At 36.7% G+C, this 18,990-nt stretch overlaps 1 protein-coding gene across 8 annotated transcripts in view; it reads right to left on the bottom strand.

Moving 5' to 3' along the window:
- TMTC1 (transmembrane O-mannosyltransferase targeting cadherins 1) overlaps positions 1-18,990 on the bottom strand; it is a 476,780-nt gene that overhangs the window by 46,822 nt on the left and 410,968 nt on the right. For all 8 annotated transcript variants that reach the window (XM_039882400.1, XM_039882401.1, XM_039882395.1 and 5 more), the window contains 2 exons: positions 16,693-16,806; positions 1,905-2,048 (listed from right to left, as the gene is read on the bottom strand). In XM_039882400.1, coding sequence (XP_039738334.1) covers positions 1,905-2,048; positions 16,693-16,806 — 258 coding nt within the window. The remainder of the gene's footprint in view (positions 1-1,904; positions 2,049-16,692; positions 16,807-18,990) is intronic.

Below are 18,990 nucleotides of genomic sequence, written 5' to 3'. Positions count from 1 at the left end.
TAAAAGAATCTGTCATTGTTTTTAAGTAGAGCCACATCCACCACAATATATAATTGTAACTACAGGATATAGCATTCCTAACAACCATCGTTCCATATACAGACCATTAAAGCTGGCTTTTTTCGAAAAAAAATGCTCATCTACATCTACACTGAAAAACTTTGACAGGATTTTATCCACATATTAAGTTATTCGGGCCCCAAGTTAGGACATATACAGATGCAATAATGACTTTAAAAAATTAGTCCTTAGAACTTCACATAAAGAAATAAGAGCTGATAAATTTGGTAGAGTAAAATAAAAGCACCCCTTTGACCTCTAACTAGTTATCTACAATAATTAAATTCATTTGCCCCACAACTTTTGATTTGTTCTTATTTTTAAAGAACCAAATGGCTTTCTGCCAATGTTTACTTCTTCATTCTTACTGTTTCTTTTATCATTTTCAATTTTTATTAATTTCAACAAATTTGAAAAATTTAGTTTTTGCTGATTTACACTTTTATTTCTTCCATTTTAATTGTACTTTTCTCACATTTATTTATTTCTGTGAAGTATTCCCTTGATTTATCCCAGTATATGGATGAAACCATTAGGGGGATCATTTTATAAACTATGTAAATGTCTAACCAAAGTACTATATACTTGAAACTAATAATAATAAAAAAAGCCATTCCTAAACATAAAACTTCAAACTCAGGATGACACTTAATACAATGTTAGATTGTTCTGTGATTAACTTATCCCAATGCTTCTGTTCAAATGGAATTAGATAAAAACATGCATTAACACACACATTAGGAAAAAGGACTACTATCTATATGAATATGTAAAATTCAAGGAGTAAACAGGAAGGTGAAGAAGACAGATACATCATGATGAGTTACTGAGGCAATTAAGACAATCCTGGTAGGGAGAGGATAAAAGAACAAAGAAAAATATTAGCCTTAAAGGTAACAACAAATGTGCTCTCTAGAAGTTTAGAGATATTCAGTACTGTGTGGATTGTCAGTATCCTAACAAGTACAGGTAAACATATCACAATTTGATTCCAACCACTTTCACCTTTTGATTTTCATTTCTAATGTTTTTCGACCTTTTTTAAAAAAGTTTAGAAGTTAAATTCCAGAACCACCAACATTTTCACTATTATTGCTGTTGCTATCATTGCCAGCACCATCACCAGCATGCCTAGACTTTATATTGATAAAAATACAAGATGCGAAAGTACCTCTTTGTTTTAGTCTTCAGTGACACTAATTGCACTATCAACCTTTCACAGGGCAGTGAGGGAAAAGCCAGCACCAGCGATTATGCCAGGGAGGTCTTCCTAAGAGCAAGAGTTACTCTAATCATTATTAATTCCAGGTATGCCTCACTTGGTTTCTTACCTAGAGTACAAACTGGGCATGCGTTGTGGTTATGTCATTTAGTTACACCTTTAGAGCAGATTGCTTTTACTAGACTGGAGCGTTCCCCAAGTATATTCATGATATACTTGGGAAAAAATTGACTTGAGAAATGCCGTATTCCATATTCGCCTCTTCAAGATTCACAGGGCATTTAGCACACAGAAATTCTTGCAATAAAGAAACTATCTTTAACTTTAGTCAGCATTTCCTAAGTTTATTTGACCATGTAATCCTTCCTTAGTCCCACCCCTCCCCAATCTATGAAGATCTCCTAGAACTAATACTTCCATAATGACACTCTGGAAAATACTCTTTTTGACTGATAAGGGGATAGAATTAATTCAAATGAATATTACATCTCTCCAAAGCTTGAAATCCCTAATTATTGCACTCTTAGAAGAGGAGACAACAGCACAACCAAGTAAGTGTTGAGAAAGAAAAGACTTCTTGAAATTACGAGACCACCTGATCGAAGGTACATGTTCTACTTACTTAAGGAGATTCCCAAGATTGAAAAGAGCCCGGTTGTGCTGTGGATTTAGCTGGAGAGCCCTCTGATAGTACATCTTTGCCTCCGCTGTGTTTCTTGTCAGTGTTCCAAGGTTGTTCAGGGCACTTGCATGGCGTGGATACAATCTGAAAAATTAGGAGTATTAAGCCATGATTGTTCAAAAACTTCTACGTTGGGCATAATTTGCTTGTTCTCTATCCCTCTTCCCCAGCTATGCCACAACCAAAATGAAACACTAAATTCTTCCTTTATTTTAATGGTACTTCTATGTCAAATCTTTTTTTTTTATCTAGTTTTATTGAGATATAATTTATATAAGTTGTATGTCACTGAATAAGTTTAAGATATGCAACATAAAGATCTTACATACATACATTGTGAAATGCTTGCCACAAGAAGTTCAGTTAACACCCATCATTCATATAGATTGAAAAATGTTTTTTTCCTGTGATAAGTACTCTTAGATCCACTTAATGACTCTCATATACACCATACGCCAGTGGCAGCTATAGTCATCATGTGGTGTATCACATCCCTGGTATTTATTTATCTTATAACTGGAAGCTTGTAACTTTTGGCCACCTTTATCCAATGATTCAGCACTGGTAACCATAAATTTGATCTCTTTTTCTATGATTTTTTTCTTCTTCTTTTTTTTTTTTAGATTCAACACATCAGTGAAATCATACAGTATAGTTAAGGTCTCACTTAGTGTTGTCAGTAGGTTCTGTGACTTAAGTGAAACGAGTATAATGAAAGCAATTTTACCAAAGGTTAATTGCCATAAACAAGAGCAAAAGGACATTGAATAAAATGATCTTATTCGAGGGCCTGCAGTATTTGTCTTCCTCTGTCTGACTCATTTCATTTAGCAATGAAAGGCCTATCTACGTCGTCACAAATAGCAGGATTTCCTTCTTTTTTATGGCTAAATAATATTCCAGTGTATATATATACTTTTTTATACATGTCTTCTGTTTCTAGGTCTTGGCTTTGTAAATAACACGGCTATGAAAATGGGGCTGCAGATATCCCTTCAACATAATATTTTCATTTCCTTGAGATATATTCCGAGAATTGAAATTGCTGAACTATATGATAGCTCTATTTTTAACTTTTCTGAGGAACTTTCATACTGTTTCCCATAGTGGGTCCCCCAATTTACACTCCAACAGTACACAATGGTTCCCTTTTCTTTACATCCTCACCAACACTTGTTATTTCTTGTTTTTTGTTTTTTGTTTTTTAAGAATAGCCATTTGAATAGGTACAAGTTGATATTTCATTGTGGTTTTGATTTTCCATGATGATTAATGATGTCGAATATCTTTTCATGTACCTTTTGGCCATCTGTGTGTCTTCTTTGGAAAAATGTCTATTCAGATCCTCTGCCCATTTTTTAATTGGATTTTTTTTTGTTCTTGAGTTGTATGAATACTTTATATATTTTGGATATTAACTCCTTATCAGATATAGGACTTACAAATATTTTCTTCCATTCTGTAGGTTTCTTTTTCCTTTTATCAATGGTTTCCTTTGTTGTGCAGAAATTTTTTGGTTTGGTATAGTCCCACTTATTTATTTTTGCTTGTTACCTTTGCTTCTGGAGTCAGATCCAAAAAATCATCACTGAGAACACTGTTAATGAGCTTACGGCCTACATTTTCTTCTAGTTTTATGGTTTCAGGTCTTATATTTTTTAATCCATTTTGAGTTAATTTCTGTATGTAGTATATGATAATAGTTCAGTCTCATTCTTTTGCATGTGGCTGTCCAATTTTCCCAACACCACTAATTGAATAGAAAGTCTTTTACCCATTAAATATTCTTGGCTCCTTCAGGGTAAGTTAATTTACATATGTGTGTGGGTTTCTTTCTGGGATCTCTATTTTGTTCAATTGATCAATGTGCTTTTTTATAACAATACCATACTGTTTTGATTACTATAGCTTTATAATACAGCATGAAATCAGGGAGCATGATACCTCCAGCTTTGTTCTTCTTTCTTATGTCAAATCTTTGGTCAACTATTTTTGCAGCTGTACGCATATAAATAAGGCAAGAAAGCACATATTTGTCACTTAGTGGTATAAGTAATTCCCAAATAGTACAAAAATAAATAGCATATGAATCTATCAGGATTAAATAAATTTTAGTCCTTTGGAGCCTGTAATTACTTTCAAATTCCTTTGTTAGAAAATCCTCATTGCCTCAGGTGCTGAGTTTCTGGCCTGGTGAGACTGCTGCTCAGCTGCTGCCTCTACAGTGCCCACTATTTTCACAAGATGCTGGGAGTTCCTTGGATGAGGGATCTTCGTAAACATGCTTAGACGGGAGCATCAGTTAGGCCACTATTATTAAGAAAAAGATGATACATAATGTCTCCCCAGAATAACAAACTTTATGTCTCATATGGCTCTACAACTTGACTCTCTTTTTTCTATTTTATCTAATCTCCCCCTCCTACTATAATTTAGTACCACCTGGCTTCATATAGTTCTCAGAATGAAAATCTTGACAAACACTTAAAAATCGAAAATGAAATAATGCACAACAAAGTGAAAATAATGTTCCTAATGTTCAAAAATAAATGTAAAGGGCTGGATATCAGTAAATCAAATCTGTACTGATTCAAGAAGGAAGGGAATTGGTTTACTTCCTTAACTCAAAACTATAAAGAAGGCAGATCGGCACAACTACATAGTTTAGCTGCTCCTGCTACATTTAGAGTGAACATATTTAGGAATATAAGAGGTTCACTCCATCTCTGTCACCCAGAGTACTTTGAATAAGCCTGTGGAACTGGCTTTTAAGGCAGAAGAGCCAAGATAATGCCCAAGTAATAAAAATAGAAATTGTGCTTGTCAAGTTTCTTGACAACAAAATGCCATGCTCCCTCCTCCTATTCTGTACCTTCAAAGAAAATCAGTTTCATTTGGGGACAGAAGGAGTTGCTATTAAAAGGCCGAAAAGACAAGTTGCATAACTTTTTGTTTTAAATCTTTGCTTAACCCAGAGTTTCCTAAATTTATTTGACCATGTAATCTCCTTTCCCTACTCTCTTACTGCATAGCTATGAACATCCCTCAGAACTAGTATTTTTAATAAGACATTCGGAGTAATGCTCCTCTTGACTGACAAGGAATATAATCAATTCAGATGAATGTTACATCCCGGTAAAGCTTAAAAAGCTCTAATTATTCACAATGGATTTGGAGGCTGTAGGGAAAGATACATTGTGACAAGAAATTAGGGAAAAGAAAATACACCAAGCCAGACAAGTGCTGATGTTTGCTTCTCTCTGGTCACTTTTAATTAGCAAAGACAACTTGAGGGTCCTGGTTCTAGCCCCTTAACACTTAATCTTACAATTAGTGAGGACACTAAGTCCTCAGCTTTCCAAGATGTCACTACAGGCTATCAGAGCTATGGTGAGAGACCAAAAAAAAAAAAAAAATGCTCTTGTATCTGCCTATTCACTCCATGCCTCAAAAAGTCTCCTGGGAAGTTTGTGTCTAAGAATTACTTTGGAAGTAGTTACAAACAGCATGTCACAGCTAAGACTCAAATTGTTCTAAAAGAACTTTTTGTTGTTGTTGTTGTTGAGCAAAGCTGATTTCCAAATAATTTAAGGGTGTCCAGTGAACCTGGTGAGAGCAAGTCTCATTGTTTCTCTGATGACAAACAGTAATAAAAAGCATCCTGGGACATCTGCCTTCTCAGAAAAGGTGTTTTCTTAAAACTTGATCCTTTTCCTATAGCTTTAGTCTTTGGAGCCCTCAAAATAAATGTCTAAGATGAAAGCACAAACAATGGACAAGGAGCATCTAAGGTCAATGAGAACTTCCACAATGGGCTCACCTATACGTTAAAGTTCCTGGTGGGGAGCTGCACCTGGTTGTAGATTCAGTAAATAGTCACTGGTTATCTGATTAGGTTCACCTTATCACCAAGCAGCTGTCCCTTTCCAGCTGGTTCTCAGTCCAACTTTTTGGACTTTATATATTCACTCATGATCCCACTGCCATTTAAATGAACAGCATGTACTTTAAAAGTTCACCAAAAGTCTCCGTCCCCTTCTCCTTTCCCCCTCTCCCCTCCCTTATTCTCTCAAATCAGAATGTAAATCCATACTGAACTCTCAAAAACAGAAATAAGTACTGAGAAGAGAAGTAAAGCAAAACAAACATAAGCATGGTGAGGGAGAAGGCCTTTAATGCCTTGTGCTCCAAGGCTGCGGAACCACGAAGCTCCCTGGCCAGCTACAGTCAGAAAAGAGGCTCTGTGTTAATTAAACAGAGTCCCACCCCTTCTAGGAAGGAGACTGCTGGCATTTACGGTTACTTACTGAATCTATAACCAGGCACAGCTCTCCCTCCACCTGGTAAATAAATAGATGCTGTTTATTCCTGGTAATAGTAAAGGTCTGCTGGCAACATCCTCTCTCACTGGTTATCTGATTAGGTTCTCCTAATTGCGAGTAAGCATTGCATTATTTATGAAACAAAGCTGAATTTCATTAAAAGAATTCTTCGACATCCAGGTCAGAAAAAAAACATCATTTTTATTTTTATATAGATTAGATATCTTCTTAAAAGTTACTCTTCTCTTGCATACTGAACACCTATGCAAGAACAAAACTCATTTTGTGTGTTTACTTTTTAAAATAAATTTATGTTTGAATTAGCTTGGGTCTAAGTCAATTCTGAGGTCTCCGGGAGAGAAATTTTCTACTGGAAAGATGAATAATTTAAGAGATATCTATGTTGCTACATCAATTGTCAGAATAAATTAAGCCCATCTTGACTCTGACTTCTACAGGTATGTTTTAAAGTTCTGTTAGTGATTATTCCCTTCCCCATAAAAAATAAAAATTAAAAATAAAATAAAATAAACCTCAACAAAAGTTTCTCTGAACTGGAGCAGAATGGTGATTGTCAAACCTACTTTTTAAAGACAAATGTGAACAATCACTGGATTTTCTTTGTCATGGTTTTATTCAACATTCGCTTTGTTCACTGGGGTTCTCTTGCTATTTATTATTATTTTGATGAGTTAAAAATTTAAAACTCATTATAGAGAAAATGTGTTATATTGTCTAATAGTTCTGGGGTATAAGGAATTTTACTTTTTCTCTTTAAAAATGAAATCTAAGTACAGAGATACAGTTCCGTGAGCAGAAGAGAATTTTTTTTTCAAATATTGAATAATTTACATTCCTGATAAGCACACATCCATTTGAGCATTTAAAGTGTTCTTAATTTTTATCTACTGCATTTCTTTAAGCAGAATTAATGAAGTAGGTAGTTAAGAATATTATTATTCCCCTCCATTCCCAGTCATCTTATCTGGGAAGAATGAACATCAACAATATGTTAACAGGAAGTAGTCACTGAAAGAAACGGTAGACTAAGTGCAAAGCAGAAGACAGGAACAGAAGAAAATGGGTCTTAAAGGACCTAGGACATATCCATGATACTTCACATTTTAGAGGGCTTTTTCAAACATTATTTCAATTAACTCTGCTAATTCATCAAATAGAACTATTATACTGTTTTATAGTTGAGAAAAGAGAGGTTGGGAGAAATTAAGTAAATATTAGCTTACTAAAAAACAAAGAAGTATCTCAGAAGCACTTATGTTCTTAAGTGTTAAGAAGGCAATGGTTCCTGTAAATTTATTTTCCCAAACAACACAAGTCAAATAAATACAAATTAATACAAATTAGCAAATAAATACAAATTAGCACTTCCATTTAGAATAATTTCTCCTTTTTTTGCAACCAATCCATTCAGCTGTGATCTTATACGTAGGAACTGGTTCTCAGTGACAGAAGTAAAATAAACTCAAGAAACACAGTTATTGAGATTCTTTCTCACTGAAAAAAATTGTCTCCTGCCAAACAAAATAATCATAGTATCTCTGATAAGCACAGTACTATGAAAAGCAATCTAGAATCAACAACACTCAGCAAGTGTATAAGATGTATATACCTGCTTTCTGATTACTGCTCTCAAGCTCTGACCACAACTACAGGTCCAGAGACATAAAATGTGTGTATGACCATGACCAAAGTTTGATTTTACGTTTCCTTTCAGTCATTGACTTTAAATTCTACAATCCGTTCAAAAGTTAAGGATGCTGTTAATTTTTCATCATTTGAGTACCTTTAAAGGCATTTCATTGTTTTGAGTAATATTGCATCATATTTTCCAGTTTGCAATTTCCTTTCAGAATATACACACTGATTTATTTGTCTGATTCTCATTCCACACATTAATTTATTGGGGGTTAACTATGCTAAGGGCACATGTTTATTTTCTGTTTCCTGTTGAGAAAAATAAAGAGTCCAGAAGAAAAACATGACTGGGAAAAAAATTCATCTATAAAACTTGAATTCAATGGACTAAAAAATACCCAAGTAAACTTCATTTTAGGAGTCGGCAGCATATTTTCATCCACAATTAGCCTCTGGCTTTTTTAAGTGCTTGGTTCCTTCATGTTATAAAATTCGAATCATCATGTCACTAAATTGCACCTGGGTGACATTGATTATTTATTGGTCTGCTTCTTTATTTGATATTGCCATTAACACTCAGCAAATGTCTTGCCAGTCCCTTTTGGAATGTACTCCTTTCCATCCATTACAGATAGCCTTGGAAAAAAAGCTCAAATACAATTTAGGGAAATGTGACACACTCTTCATGAAAGGCCAACTGAATTATCTGACTCTCACAATGGAGGGCCTCCAGCATTGATCCAGAAGGACTCCGCCCATGTGATTTTCTAAGACAATTTGGAGTAAAGCCATGCCCTCTGATGCCCTCAGGAAATGAGTCATTTTAAATGGTTGAAATTTTCCCGATCCCTGAGAATTTACCTCCAGAGTTTGGAGAATGTATTGAATTAAATACTCCTCTGCTCTTTTAAGTAGAAAATGATGAACATAATTTAACCTTTCCCAGAGGCTTGGGTGATTATGGTGAACTTGGGTTTTTGTGGCAGATGAATGGGAATTGCGTTGGTGCAATGGAAAAATAACTGTATGTGGATCCATAAGTCATGGGTGACTTTCTAGCTGTGTGATCTTGAATGTACGTCTGTGCTTTTGTTTGCTTTCTCTATAACAATAAGGTCAATAACATATTGATCTCTGTGAGAACAAATCAGCTTCTATATAAACAAATGAGATGGTGGGTGTTTTTATACCGGTTGCCCTGCATACGTTTAATGTTTTGGGGTCAACTGCAGGACCTCTGGGTAGTTTTACTTGGCTCCCTCCATAGCCCTAATAAACCCATACCAGACTGAGGCTGCCAGCTCTCCTTCTCTCATATGGATTACTTATCCTCCAAAAAAGTCATTCTCTTCACTGCTGTTCATGGCCTTTGACTTGCTCCCATCAGTCAAAACAGCATCCATTATTTCTTCATCACTAACCCAGTCATCTTGTATCCATCTGTTTCTCCCATAACATGGGTTCTCAGATGTGAAGGACGTGTGACTCTCTCCATTTTAAGAATGTAGGAATGTTCTTTGTCAAGCCCTCACTGCAAAGCCTGTCAATCCTTCATCATCTGAAGCAAATGATCCCCACAGGCACCAGAGCAATTTCCTCCAAGCCTTTCTGATATGCTCAACACCAAATGGAATTCCAGACATGTGCATTTTCAAAGCTACATTCAAGGTTATAAGGAGATTCAAAGTCCTGTGTGACAGATCAGTGTGCTGCTCGTGGAATCCTTATTCACATAACAGTTGTAGCACAAACAGTACTCTGGTCATTGGATCAATTTAGAAAAAAGATAGTGGTGGGCAGGAAAAATATGTCCATGTTCCTAATCAATAACTACCAATCAAGGAGATCACAAGGAGTGGGGAAGGAAGGGGTTACATTTCCCCAATAGGCTCTGACATGTAATGGACAGGAGCTGGGGGCATGAACCATCTTGCAATGCACAGGACAGTCCTGCATAATGAAGAGTTGTTTCACCTAAATTGTTGACAACTCCCCCAATGAGAAACACTGCTTGTCCTTAGGAGTTGTCCTCCAACTCTAAGGGGCCTGTGATAGAGATTTTATGCTTATATTAATTCAGTCTTTCTTTCAACAAACATTTCTTGAGCACCTACAATGTGCGGGCATTCTGCTAAGGGCCTACAGCAGAGGTAAGTATATTAGAAGGTGATCAATGCAGTGGAGAAAAATGAAGCAAAGAAGGGAAACAGAGTATTTGGGGGTGGCTGCACTTTTAAGTAGGGTGACCAAGGAAGGCCTCATGAACAAGATGACATTATGCGACAAGTACTAGAGGAAGGGAGGGAGGCAGCCATTTAGAGAAGGGAAGTGTTCTGGGAAGAGGGAATGACAAATACAGAGTCCTTGAAGCAGGAATGTAATGTGACTGGTGTGTGCCTGGAGCCCTGTGCGGCTGGAGTTGAGTGAACAGGAACAGGAGTAGGGGGTGAGAAGTAAGGGGGCCAAACAGGGCAGGGAGTAGAGACTGCTAAGCAGCTTTGGGTTTCACTGTGAATGAGATTGGGAGTCAGCAGAGTGCTCTGAGCAGATTGTTACCAGTGGAACATCCTTCTGGCTGCTGTGCTGAGAATAGACCAAAGGGGAATGTAGGGATAAAGAGGTGAAAATGGGGGGACCAGAGAATACTGCAGTAATCTAGGTAAGAGATGATGGGCACTGGAGGTGGAGAGAAGCGGTCATATTGTGGATATATTAATAACATTTACTGAGTTTACCATTGCCAGGCATTTAGACATTGCTTTAAGCCTTTTGCATATATTATCTTGTAATATTTTAACCCTGAGATAATACCACTATTCTCATTTTAACAGAAAATCTAAATGATATTATGTTAAAACGGTCATGTTTACTTACATAAGAAATCATAAATTAAGCCAGTGTAGTGGATGTTGTCTTAGACCACCTAAATTCCCTGTTCAGGTCTAAGGCTCTTGTTCCTCAAGCTGCTAATAGTTCACCGCCAAGTTCTCTGGGCATTGCTCTCAGCCTCAGAGAATTGCCTCACTCAAGGCAACCCCTCCCTGCCTGAGGGCAGTGATTAGTTGGTAAAAGGGCATAGAGGTTCTATCTCTTGCCTCCTTTCAGGACAGCTGTGAGGGGCCACCCAGAGGACCTGTGGGGTCAGCTGAAGCCTGCATACACCTCAACCTCTCTCTCTGCACATCTTGCTTCCCTGGCTTGCTTCCCTGGTATTTCAGAGAGCACTCTTTAATGAACTTCCAGGCTGCAAATCTCTACCTTCGATTCTGTTTCCTGGGGAACCACAGTGAATTTTTGAAGTGAAAGAGTGATGTAAGGCAGAAAAAAAGAGAGCGCAAAACATTTTGGAATATAAGGTATGAACGTTCCATTTGGAAATTTAGTGCAAAAGTGTGTCTATGATGTGACTAAAATTCTATACTTTTTTCTAAATGAAATGTTTAATTTCTTAAATTTAATGGTTAAAACTGGGAGACTTAATTAACACAGCATATATATATATAGCGAGACTATAATTTCATCAATAAGAAGAAACAAAAAAAATTTCAAGTGTCTACTTATAATAGCAGAAAGCATATTTATTTATTTATAAACAAAAGTACCACACCAGCAGAAAAATCCGTCTCTACTTGTTAAACCTGGCTAACAAATGGTATTGGAATTTTAATTCTTTCCAGAAATACATGGCAGCTGGTATCCAAGGCCACCTGTAGTCATGAGAGTTATTTAAAATGTGTATTCAAAATAGGCTGTGTAGAGAAGGACTTTTTAAATAAATCCCGATTTTTAAAAATGTTCAAACTCCACCAGTTTTATAGAAACATTTTTCAAAGGAATACTAATAAAGTAATCTTACTGATATACTCAGGACATCGATAAACAGTGGGTTAATCAGACATGGTTAGATTTCCTTATACTCTAATGATATGGCATTTCTTCAATACTCATTCTTTTATTACTTCCTTTTTAACACATACACTTATTATAGTCTAATGGAATCTCCTCACAGAGTTCCACTTATCCACATAGGAAGGAATACAAAGAATGATACCAACGGGGACTATTATCACGACAAGTCTCTATTTTATGCATTATAAAATTCCAGTCAGAAAGATTTTAGTTCTATCTTTTTCCATGTGTTAGCCAATTAAAAAGCAAGTAGAGATTTCTTTTGTACATCAAAAGCACATTCCTCTTCATATTTGTACAGTACGAGCAGTAAAGGCACTCTTTTCAGGGGGGGAAAAAAGGCATATTCCCTCCCTTCTAATTATGCTCATAGACAAGAGCCTGGTCGGGACTTCGCTCTCTTTTGAATACAGTTTTCTTTCCCTTAAAATTTTCTGCTTAAAACATCTATAACATATCTTAGGAGTGGACCAGGCCTCTCTCTCTCTAAGGGTCCATGACTGCCCGAGCACACTTGAGTACCACAGAGCAAGGTAATATATCTCCTGCGTGGCAGGATTATGGGAAGGGGCAAGTCTTAGATGATTTACTGTGTATTTCCTGTTGAAACCACACTTGTGAAAAGAAAATAGCTGTCTGGGTGACTGAGGATCACAGACCTTTAATCAGGATGGAATCTGCACATGGCTGAAATCCAAGAACCTGGGACACATCAGCAAATTTGGGTGTGGCAGGGGATTTTTATAGCAGGGTGGGAGAGAGGGGGCATCTAAGTGAACAAATGTTCAGCGGAATATGGTACAATTTGCTGCTGACAATGGAGAAACCTTCTTGACCCACATGGACAAAGGCAAACTCTACTCACATTCCCGAGTACAGGGTTCTTGATGACCAGCTCAATTTAGGCAACCAGTAACTGAGTCATACAGGGAATTTAACTATAAGATGAAAAAGTAGATTCTATGACTCTATCACCTATAGTGAAAACTCTTTTAAAACAGTCTCTAATTTTGTCATCAGATTTCCAGATACTCCCTATTCTCTATAAAACATATTGGTGAATATCCACAACTTAACATACTTTTTCTGTAAGCCTGGGCCCTTTCGCCTCCCTGGGTTGAGTTGCATGACTGTTACGAGTCTGTTCTGTCTAATAACAAACTTATCCTAGTTGCGGCTTTTATTGTTATTGCACAATAAAATAAATTATTTTGCAAACTGATAAAATAGATATATAAGAGAGTTGTTATTTCTATGAAAATTAAGCAAATATTCCGGAAATACTTAAAAAAGGGAAGTTGCTCAAAAAATTGTCATTGAATGAGATGTGAGATCGTTGTTAAAGACTAGAAGAGAAAATCAGAAAAATCTCAAAACCTTTAAATTTTTATTCTACTTTAAAATATCATAACTGATCATCATATAAATGAATTATGGATATGGGTTTGCAGATTCTAATCAGTAGACTCTTACTCAATAGAAAGGACTTGGTTTGACATCAGAAGACTGTTGAGTGGATATACACATGAAATTTTAGGGTACAATAAAACATTCAAGAGTGTGCATGATTTGCTTTATAACTCCACTTTTAAATGACTTTTTAAGCTAATCAACGAACCACTGGCCAAGTACACATTTAGTGTCTTCCATACTTTATACAGGCAGGGAGACTATGTCTCCATTTGGATTTATGGGATGAGGCATTTAGTGGGCAAGCTTATGCAGAAAGAGCTGAGATACTGGGTGGTCTCTAGACTTTCTACTCCCATCTTGTGAGGTAGAATGGTAGAAGCCCTCCCCAGGGTAACTCAATGGTCAGGAAGCTTTTGGAGGCATACGGTAGATCAAACAGTGGTCTTCTGATTCTCCAACATACAGAATCCCAACCTTTATAGAACCTAGAACCTGGAATAACTATAAACATGAGAGCTGCCATTCACAGCAAAGCAAAGCTAAAGTGTTTGCTGAGGATTTAAGGAAAGAGTTCTAACATTTTTCTTTGAGGATCTGGGTCTTAATCTGAATCTACATCCTCAGCTGCAGCATTTTCCAGTGGGAGATTTCTCCTGTACTACAGAAACATAATAAATGAGGTACACCAAAAGAGAGACGAAACCAGTGGTACTTCTATGCTATTTAAAAAATAGAATGAAGTTTAAAAGAAGCGGAATATTCATGTCATATACAATTACCAATTTAATATAGTGTCATCTTTAAAAATGTAAGCCAGCAAAATTGATATAGCTATAACCCTAAAGACTAATTTCACCATTGCCTTTGGGAACTATACAGTCATTACAGTAAGAATGGATAATTTGGGGGACTGATTTCAGATAATATCACCTTTAACCCCGCATTTCCCTAATCATCCTCTTTCTTGCTGTGTGCAAACAGGGGAAACATCAGATACACTAAAGTTGAAACAGGGGTGGAGCAGTTGGGAGGGGGAGGAATTCCTGTCTTAGCAACTTCCGTGAAGAAATAGCAATATCAAAATAAGGGCACTCTTCCAGTCACCTAGGGAAAATAATCATTTAAATGATGAATAGTCACGGTATTTTCCTTTTCTCTCTAATACAGGGTGACAATTTATTTAAATAAGAAAAAAATACCCACATCTGTTGAAAATTCACCGCAGAGGTATCTGCACAAAAATGATGATACTTTAAATCAGAAGTATTTTCAGCCTGGTCTGAGAGAATAAAATATTTCACTAATCGTTACGCAATATATTTATAGCTTTAGTTGTTTTTCTCCTATTTCTTAAAGGACATGTTTCTTCCAGAAGCAAAGTTGCTGAAGCAAACATTTGTTTTTATTGTTTCAAGGTAAAAAAGCAGAAGTACCCAACTAGCTACTATAATTCGGTAAAATCATCTGCCAGAGAATTTTGCTTAATTTGCATCTTTGCCTTGAGCTGTGCCTTAGGGTCTACCATATTTTGTGTGTATGTGTGAACTTGAGAGAAAATAAGAGTCTGTTAGAATAAAACAAATTTAAGAAGATACCGATACATTTCCTTCCAACAATAGTTTTTCATATTAATTTACTGCTCTTTTCCTCCCTTCAAGAATGCCACCTATTCTACTTGGAGATGTATTTGAAGATGCTAAAAAATTATAACAGTACAAAAGGTACAGGATGAAAAGAAAATCTTCTGTCCCAGATCTCAGCTTTCCATCTTCCTCCACCAGAGGCAACTACTGTTACCAGTTTCTTATATATGTTCCCAGATATATTCTATATGCAAGTATATATCCTTTTAAAATCATCACAACAGTGAAGGGGAATATAATATAAACATTGTTTGGCATTTTATCTTCTCCAAAAAAAGAAAAGAATGCCACCTAAAATTATGAAACATTGTTAAAGCCAAAACACAATTTATGTGTATCTGTGAAAGAATGACTTTTTAAAAATGAGATTTCCTCATTGCAAAAGTTATATGTGTTCTTTGTGGAACATCTGGAGCACAAAAGAAGTACAAGGAAAAAAAAACATTAAACCATAATCTCACCAACCAGAGATAAGCACTGTAAACATTTTAGAAAACTGCCTTCTAGTGAAAGAATATAATTCTTTTTAATCTTAAAACTGATCTTCTATTCCTTAATAAAAACCTCTATTCCTCAATAAAAAGCTTTGTTACAAATATTCTTCTAGAAGTTACATTTCTTGTAATCTTTGGAAAAGTATTTGATAGTTAACTTGATGTGACAGTTGAAAATTTTTGCCATACTGAATATTAAGTAACAGGCCCTAAAAGATTTTGACTGGTGAACAATACACTTGCATAGAACACTGCTCAAAAGGATAATTTTAAAAATCAGGTCAGTTGATTTAAGAATTTCAAACTAAGCTTTGAGACCATCCTAATTGGTGCTTCAGGGAAATATATGATTTATTTGGTTTATATATTTTAAGCATGTCCTAAAGTGGAACAGTGTCAGATAATTCAAACAAATGTGGGCCAATCTTTGGAGGCATGAAAAGTTCTTCAGAAAGCTTCTGTGAGCCTCAAAGTATTTAATAAAGGAGAGGACTCACCTTGCTTTATTTTGCCCACATTTGGAGATTCCAAGGCTGTGTTTAGTTTTCATGCATCCACATGTTCCAGGTTAAATATGTTTGTTATCTGGGACCTTTTAGAGAAGAGCATCTTGAAAGTCAAAGTTACTGTTTAAAAGAGTACCTAAGAGCAATAAAGGCTGCCAGTGGCAACGGAGAACTGGAATTTTTAGTTTCTTTTAAAGTCGTATCTAAAGCCATGTTTAGTATACTGTCTTCTAGTGAATGAGTACAAGGAAAGTGTCAGGGCTGTTTATATATAAAAATATGCATGTACATACACACCCTCCTTACTAATATATTCCCAACATTGTAATTGGTATTTTTTTCATTTTCTTTCTATTTAATACAACTGTCAAGGTATTTCATTTCTATGTTCAAATGTCTTAATATAAATCCTTTCAGACAGTGGGAAGCTTAGAGTGGGAACAATTCACTGGATTAAATATCCTGAGAACTTACAAGTATATGTTTGACAACCAACTCCTGTTTGCCTGCATATGTATGTATTCAATTGAGTGTCACTTCACTTTGTGACATGTAGTGGTAGAAACTTTTACAAGAAAACACCAAGAGTTAGAAGCAAGGTAGAGTTACCACACTTAAAACAAACTTGAACACTGAGTCATAAGACTTGGAGTCTAAGATCTATACCACCTCCAAGGAGATGTTAGTTGTCACGAGAAACAAACAAATCCCCCAAAATACTGGGAGGAGTAAAATAGACCAGGACCTGAAGAGCCCAGGAGCTACGTATGGTGTGTGGTGCTTACTTGAGGGCAGTTCTGTAGTGGTAGATCGCTTCCCTGTTCCGACCTTGATCCTTCAGGAAATTGGCGTAGTTGTAGTGAACCTTCGCATTGTGGGGCAAAGTTTGGACTCCAGACCTAAAATTAATAAATTAAAAAAAAAGTAAGCAACAAAGAGTAGTGCTTAGGAATGTTCTCAGTTTCCTTTACATTTTATTCAGTTTCATGACCCTGCATTTGAAATGTCCCTTGCATCTGTCTAAGCCAAATCTTCCAAAATTTGTGGATTATATGAGTTACTAAACACGCTTCTGTGAAAAACAATGAAGGCGATGCACAGCTGTGCACAACTTAACACACATGCTACCTGCATGAGAAGCAGAGGTGACAGGATGTGATGATAGATGATTCTTTGGAGAACAGCGCTGCACGCTCAGGTTAATTAAATTTTTTCCTTCCTTGCTTCTTTTATTCACTTATAGCCTGCCTTTAAAAAAAATGACATTGTCTACAAAAATTAATCATTACAGGAGAGGTGATTGGAGACTGGCCTTCCTACTGTTTTATTGCCAATTAACGTATCCCATGGACTAAGCCTGGGCTAATTTAAAAAATAATAATAATAATAAATGTGGGTATAATTATTCTATAGGTTGCAGATAAGGAAATGAAGTTTTGCTCAGAAAAGTTTAAAAACCTTGCTTATATGGTCACTCGTTATTCTGCTTGGGGTTCTGTAATAAAATACCTGGGGAACCCCTATAGGGTACCGCCAAAGCTTTGAAGATAGTATGAACAGTGCCAGGGGTAGGAGGGGATCAGTCTGTCACTTGTAGCTGTCTCACAAACTCAACTTGCACAAGATCATACGGCCAATAAGTGGCACACATGGGATTCTGACCCAAGAATTTTGGTTCTAGAGTCCTGCTCCTTTACCTGCAAGGAGATAGTGGCGAGGGGAGTGATAAAAGTAGATGGGTTTTAGGATCGTTTGGAAAAAACTCCTGGATCTTATTTGAATTAAATGCAGGAGGAGGACAGTTGACGACAGAGGAGAAAGGGTGACACCTAGTTTCCAGGCAATTGCACTTTAATGTACCATCTCTCCCAGGTAACATATTTTCATTTATTTATTTTTTTTTAATTTAAAGGTAAGATTAATAAGGAATTTCACACAAACTGTTAAAACCTGTTGGGGAAATGTGTTAGGGAATTGTAATCTCTGTTGAACTTTTGTTCCAATAGCCCCTAGGACCAGAAAGATTGCCCACTTAAAGTCCACGGGCTGGAAACTTGAGCAACTCCCCAGAGGATCGAATTTACTGGAAGTGCAGGAAGCGAGAGATCATCCCAAAGCAGCAGACTCTAAACTTACATATGGCTGCTTCCTGATTTCAAAGTTACCGGAGACAGCTAGAATTTCTTTTCTTTTCTCTTTTCTCTTTTCTCTTTTTTCCTTCCTGCCTTCCTGCCTTCCTGCCTTCCTGCCTTCCTGCCTTCCTGCCTTCCTGCCTTCCTGCCTTCCTGCTTCCTGCATTTATATATTCATAGCATTTCACTGTGACATTTCCCGCCAGCGTGTTTTCATGGCAACAACCAGCATTTCATATTTCATAGCATTCCTTAGCGTTCCATGTATTCCCTTCATTCCTGTATTCATATTCCGCCAGCAGCTCATAACATTTTCACTGCGGCTAGCATTCATAGCAGCATTCTGGCAGCTACCATAGCATTTCCCCATGGCATTTCGCTGCCCTTCATAGCATTCCGCCATGACTTTCATAGCATATACTGTAACCATAACATTTCTGTATTCCATAGCGTGCAGCATTTTCTGTATTTCCTTACTAGCATTTTCCTGCCAACATAGCCGCGCACTGCATAACATGTATAACCTTAGCCTGCGCGCTGGCATAGCATAACACCAGCATAGCATAGCCTTGACTTTCATAGCATTTCCATAGCAGCCATACTTGTATAGCAGCTATAGCAGCCATAGCATTTCCTTGTATTCGCCCTTGTTCCATAGCATTTCACTGCAGCTATAATCTTCCTGTGGCTTCTGTATTTCATAGCATTCATTTTTTTCTGTTTTGGTCAGGGTTGTTTGTGACCTCTCTTGTTGTGGTTGGTAATCAGACGGTTGATTATCTACCTGATCTTTAAATATATCCACGATCAGTTTGGGAAAAACAATTTCAACTGTTTTGCCCTAAAATAATGAGGTTGGGGACCGACTCCTGGAAGGTTGAGATGAGGAGGCGATCCTGCACTCAGGAACAACAGGTACAGTTGAAGTCAGAGGGAAGAGCTGTACCTCAG

The sequence above is a fragment of the Pteropus medius genome, unplaced genomic scaffold (assembly GCF_902729225.1).
Source record: "Pteropus medius unplaced genomic scaffold, Ma_sr-lr_union100, whole genome shotgun sequence".
NCBI classification, from domain to species: Eukaryota; Metazoa; Chordata; class Mammalia; order Chiroptera; family Pteropodidae; genus Pteropus; species Pteropus medius.
This window is presented reverse-complemented; position numbering and strand designations above follow the sequence as displayed.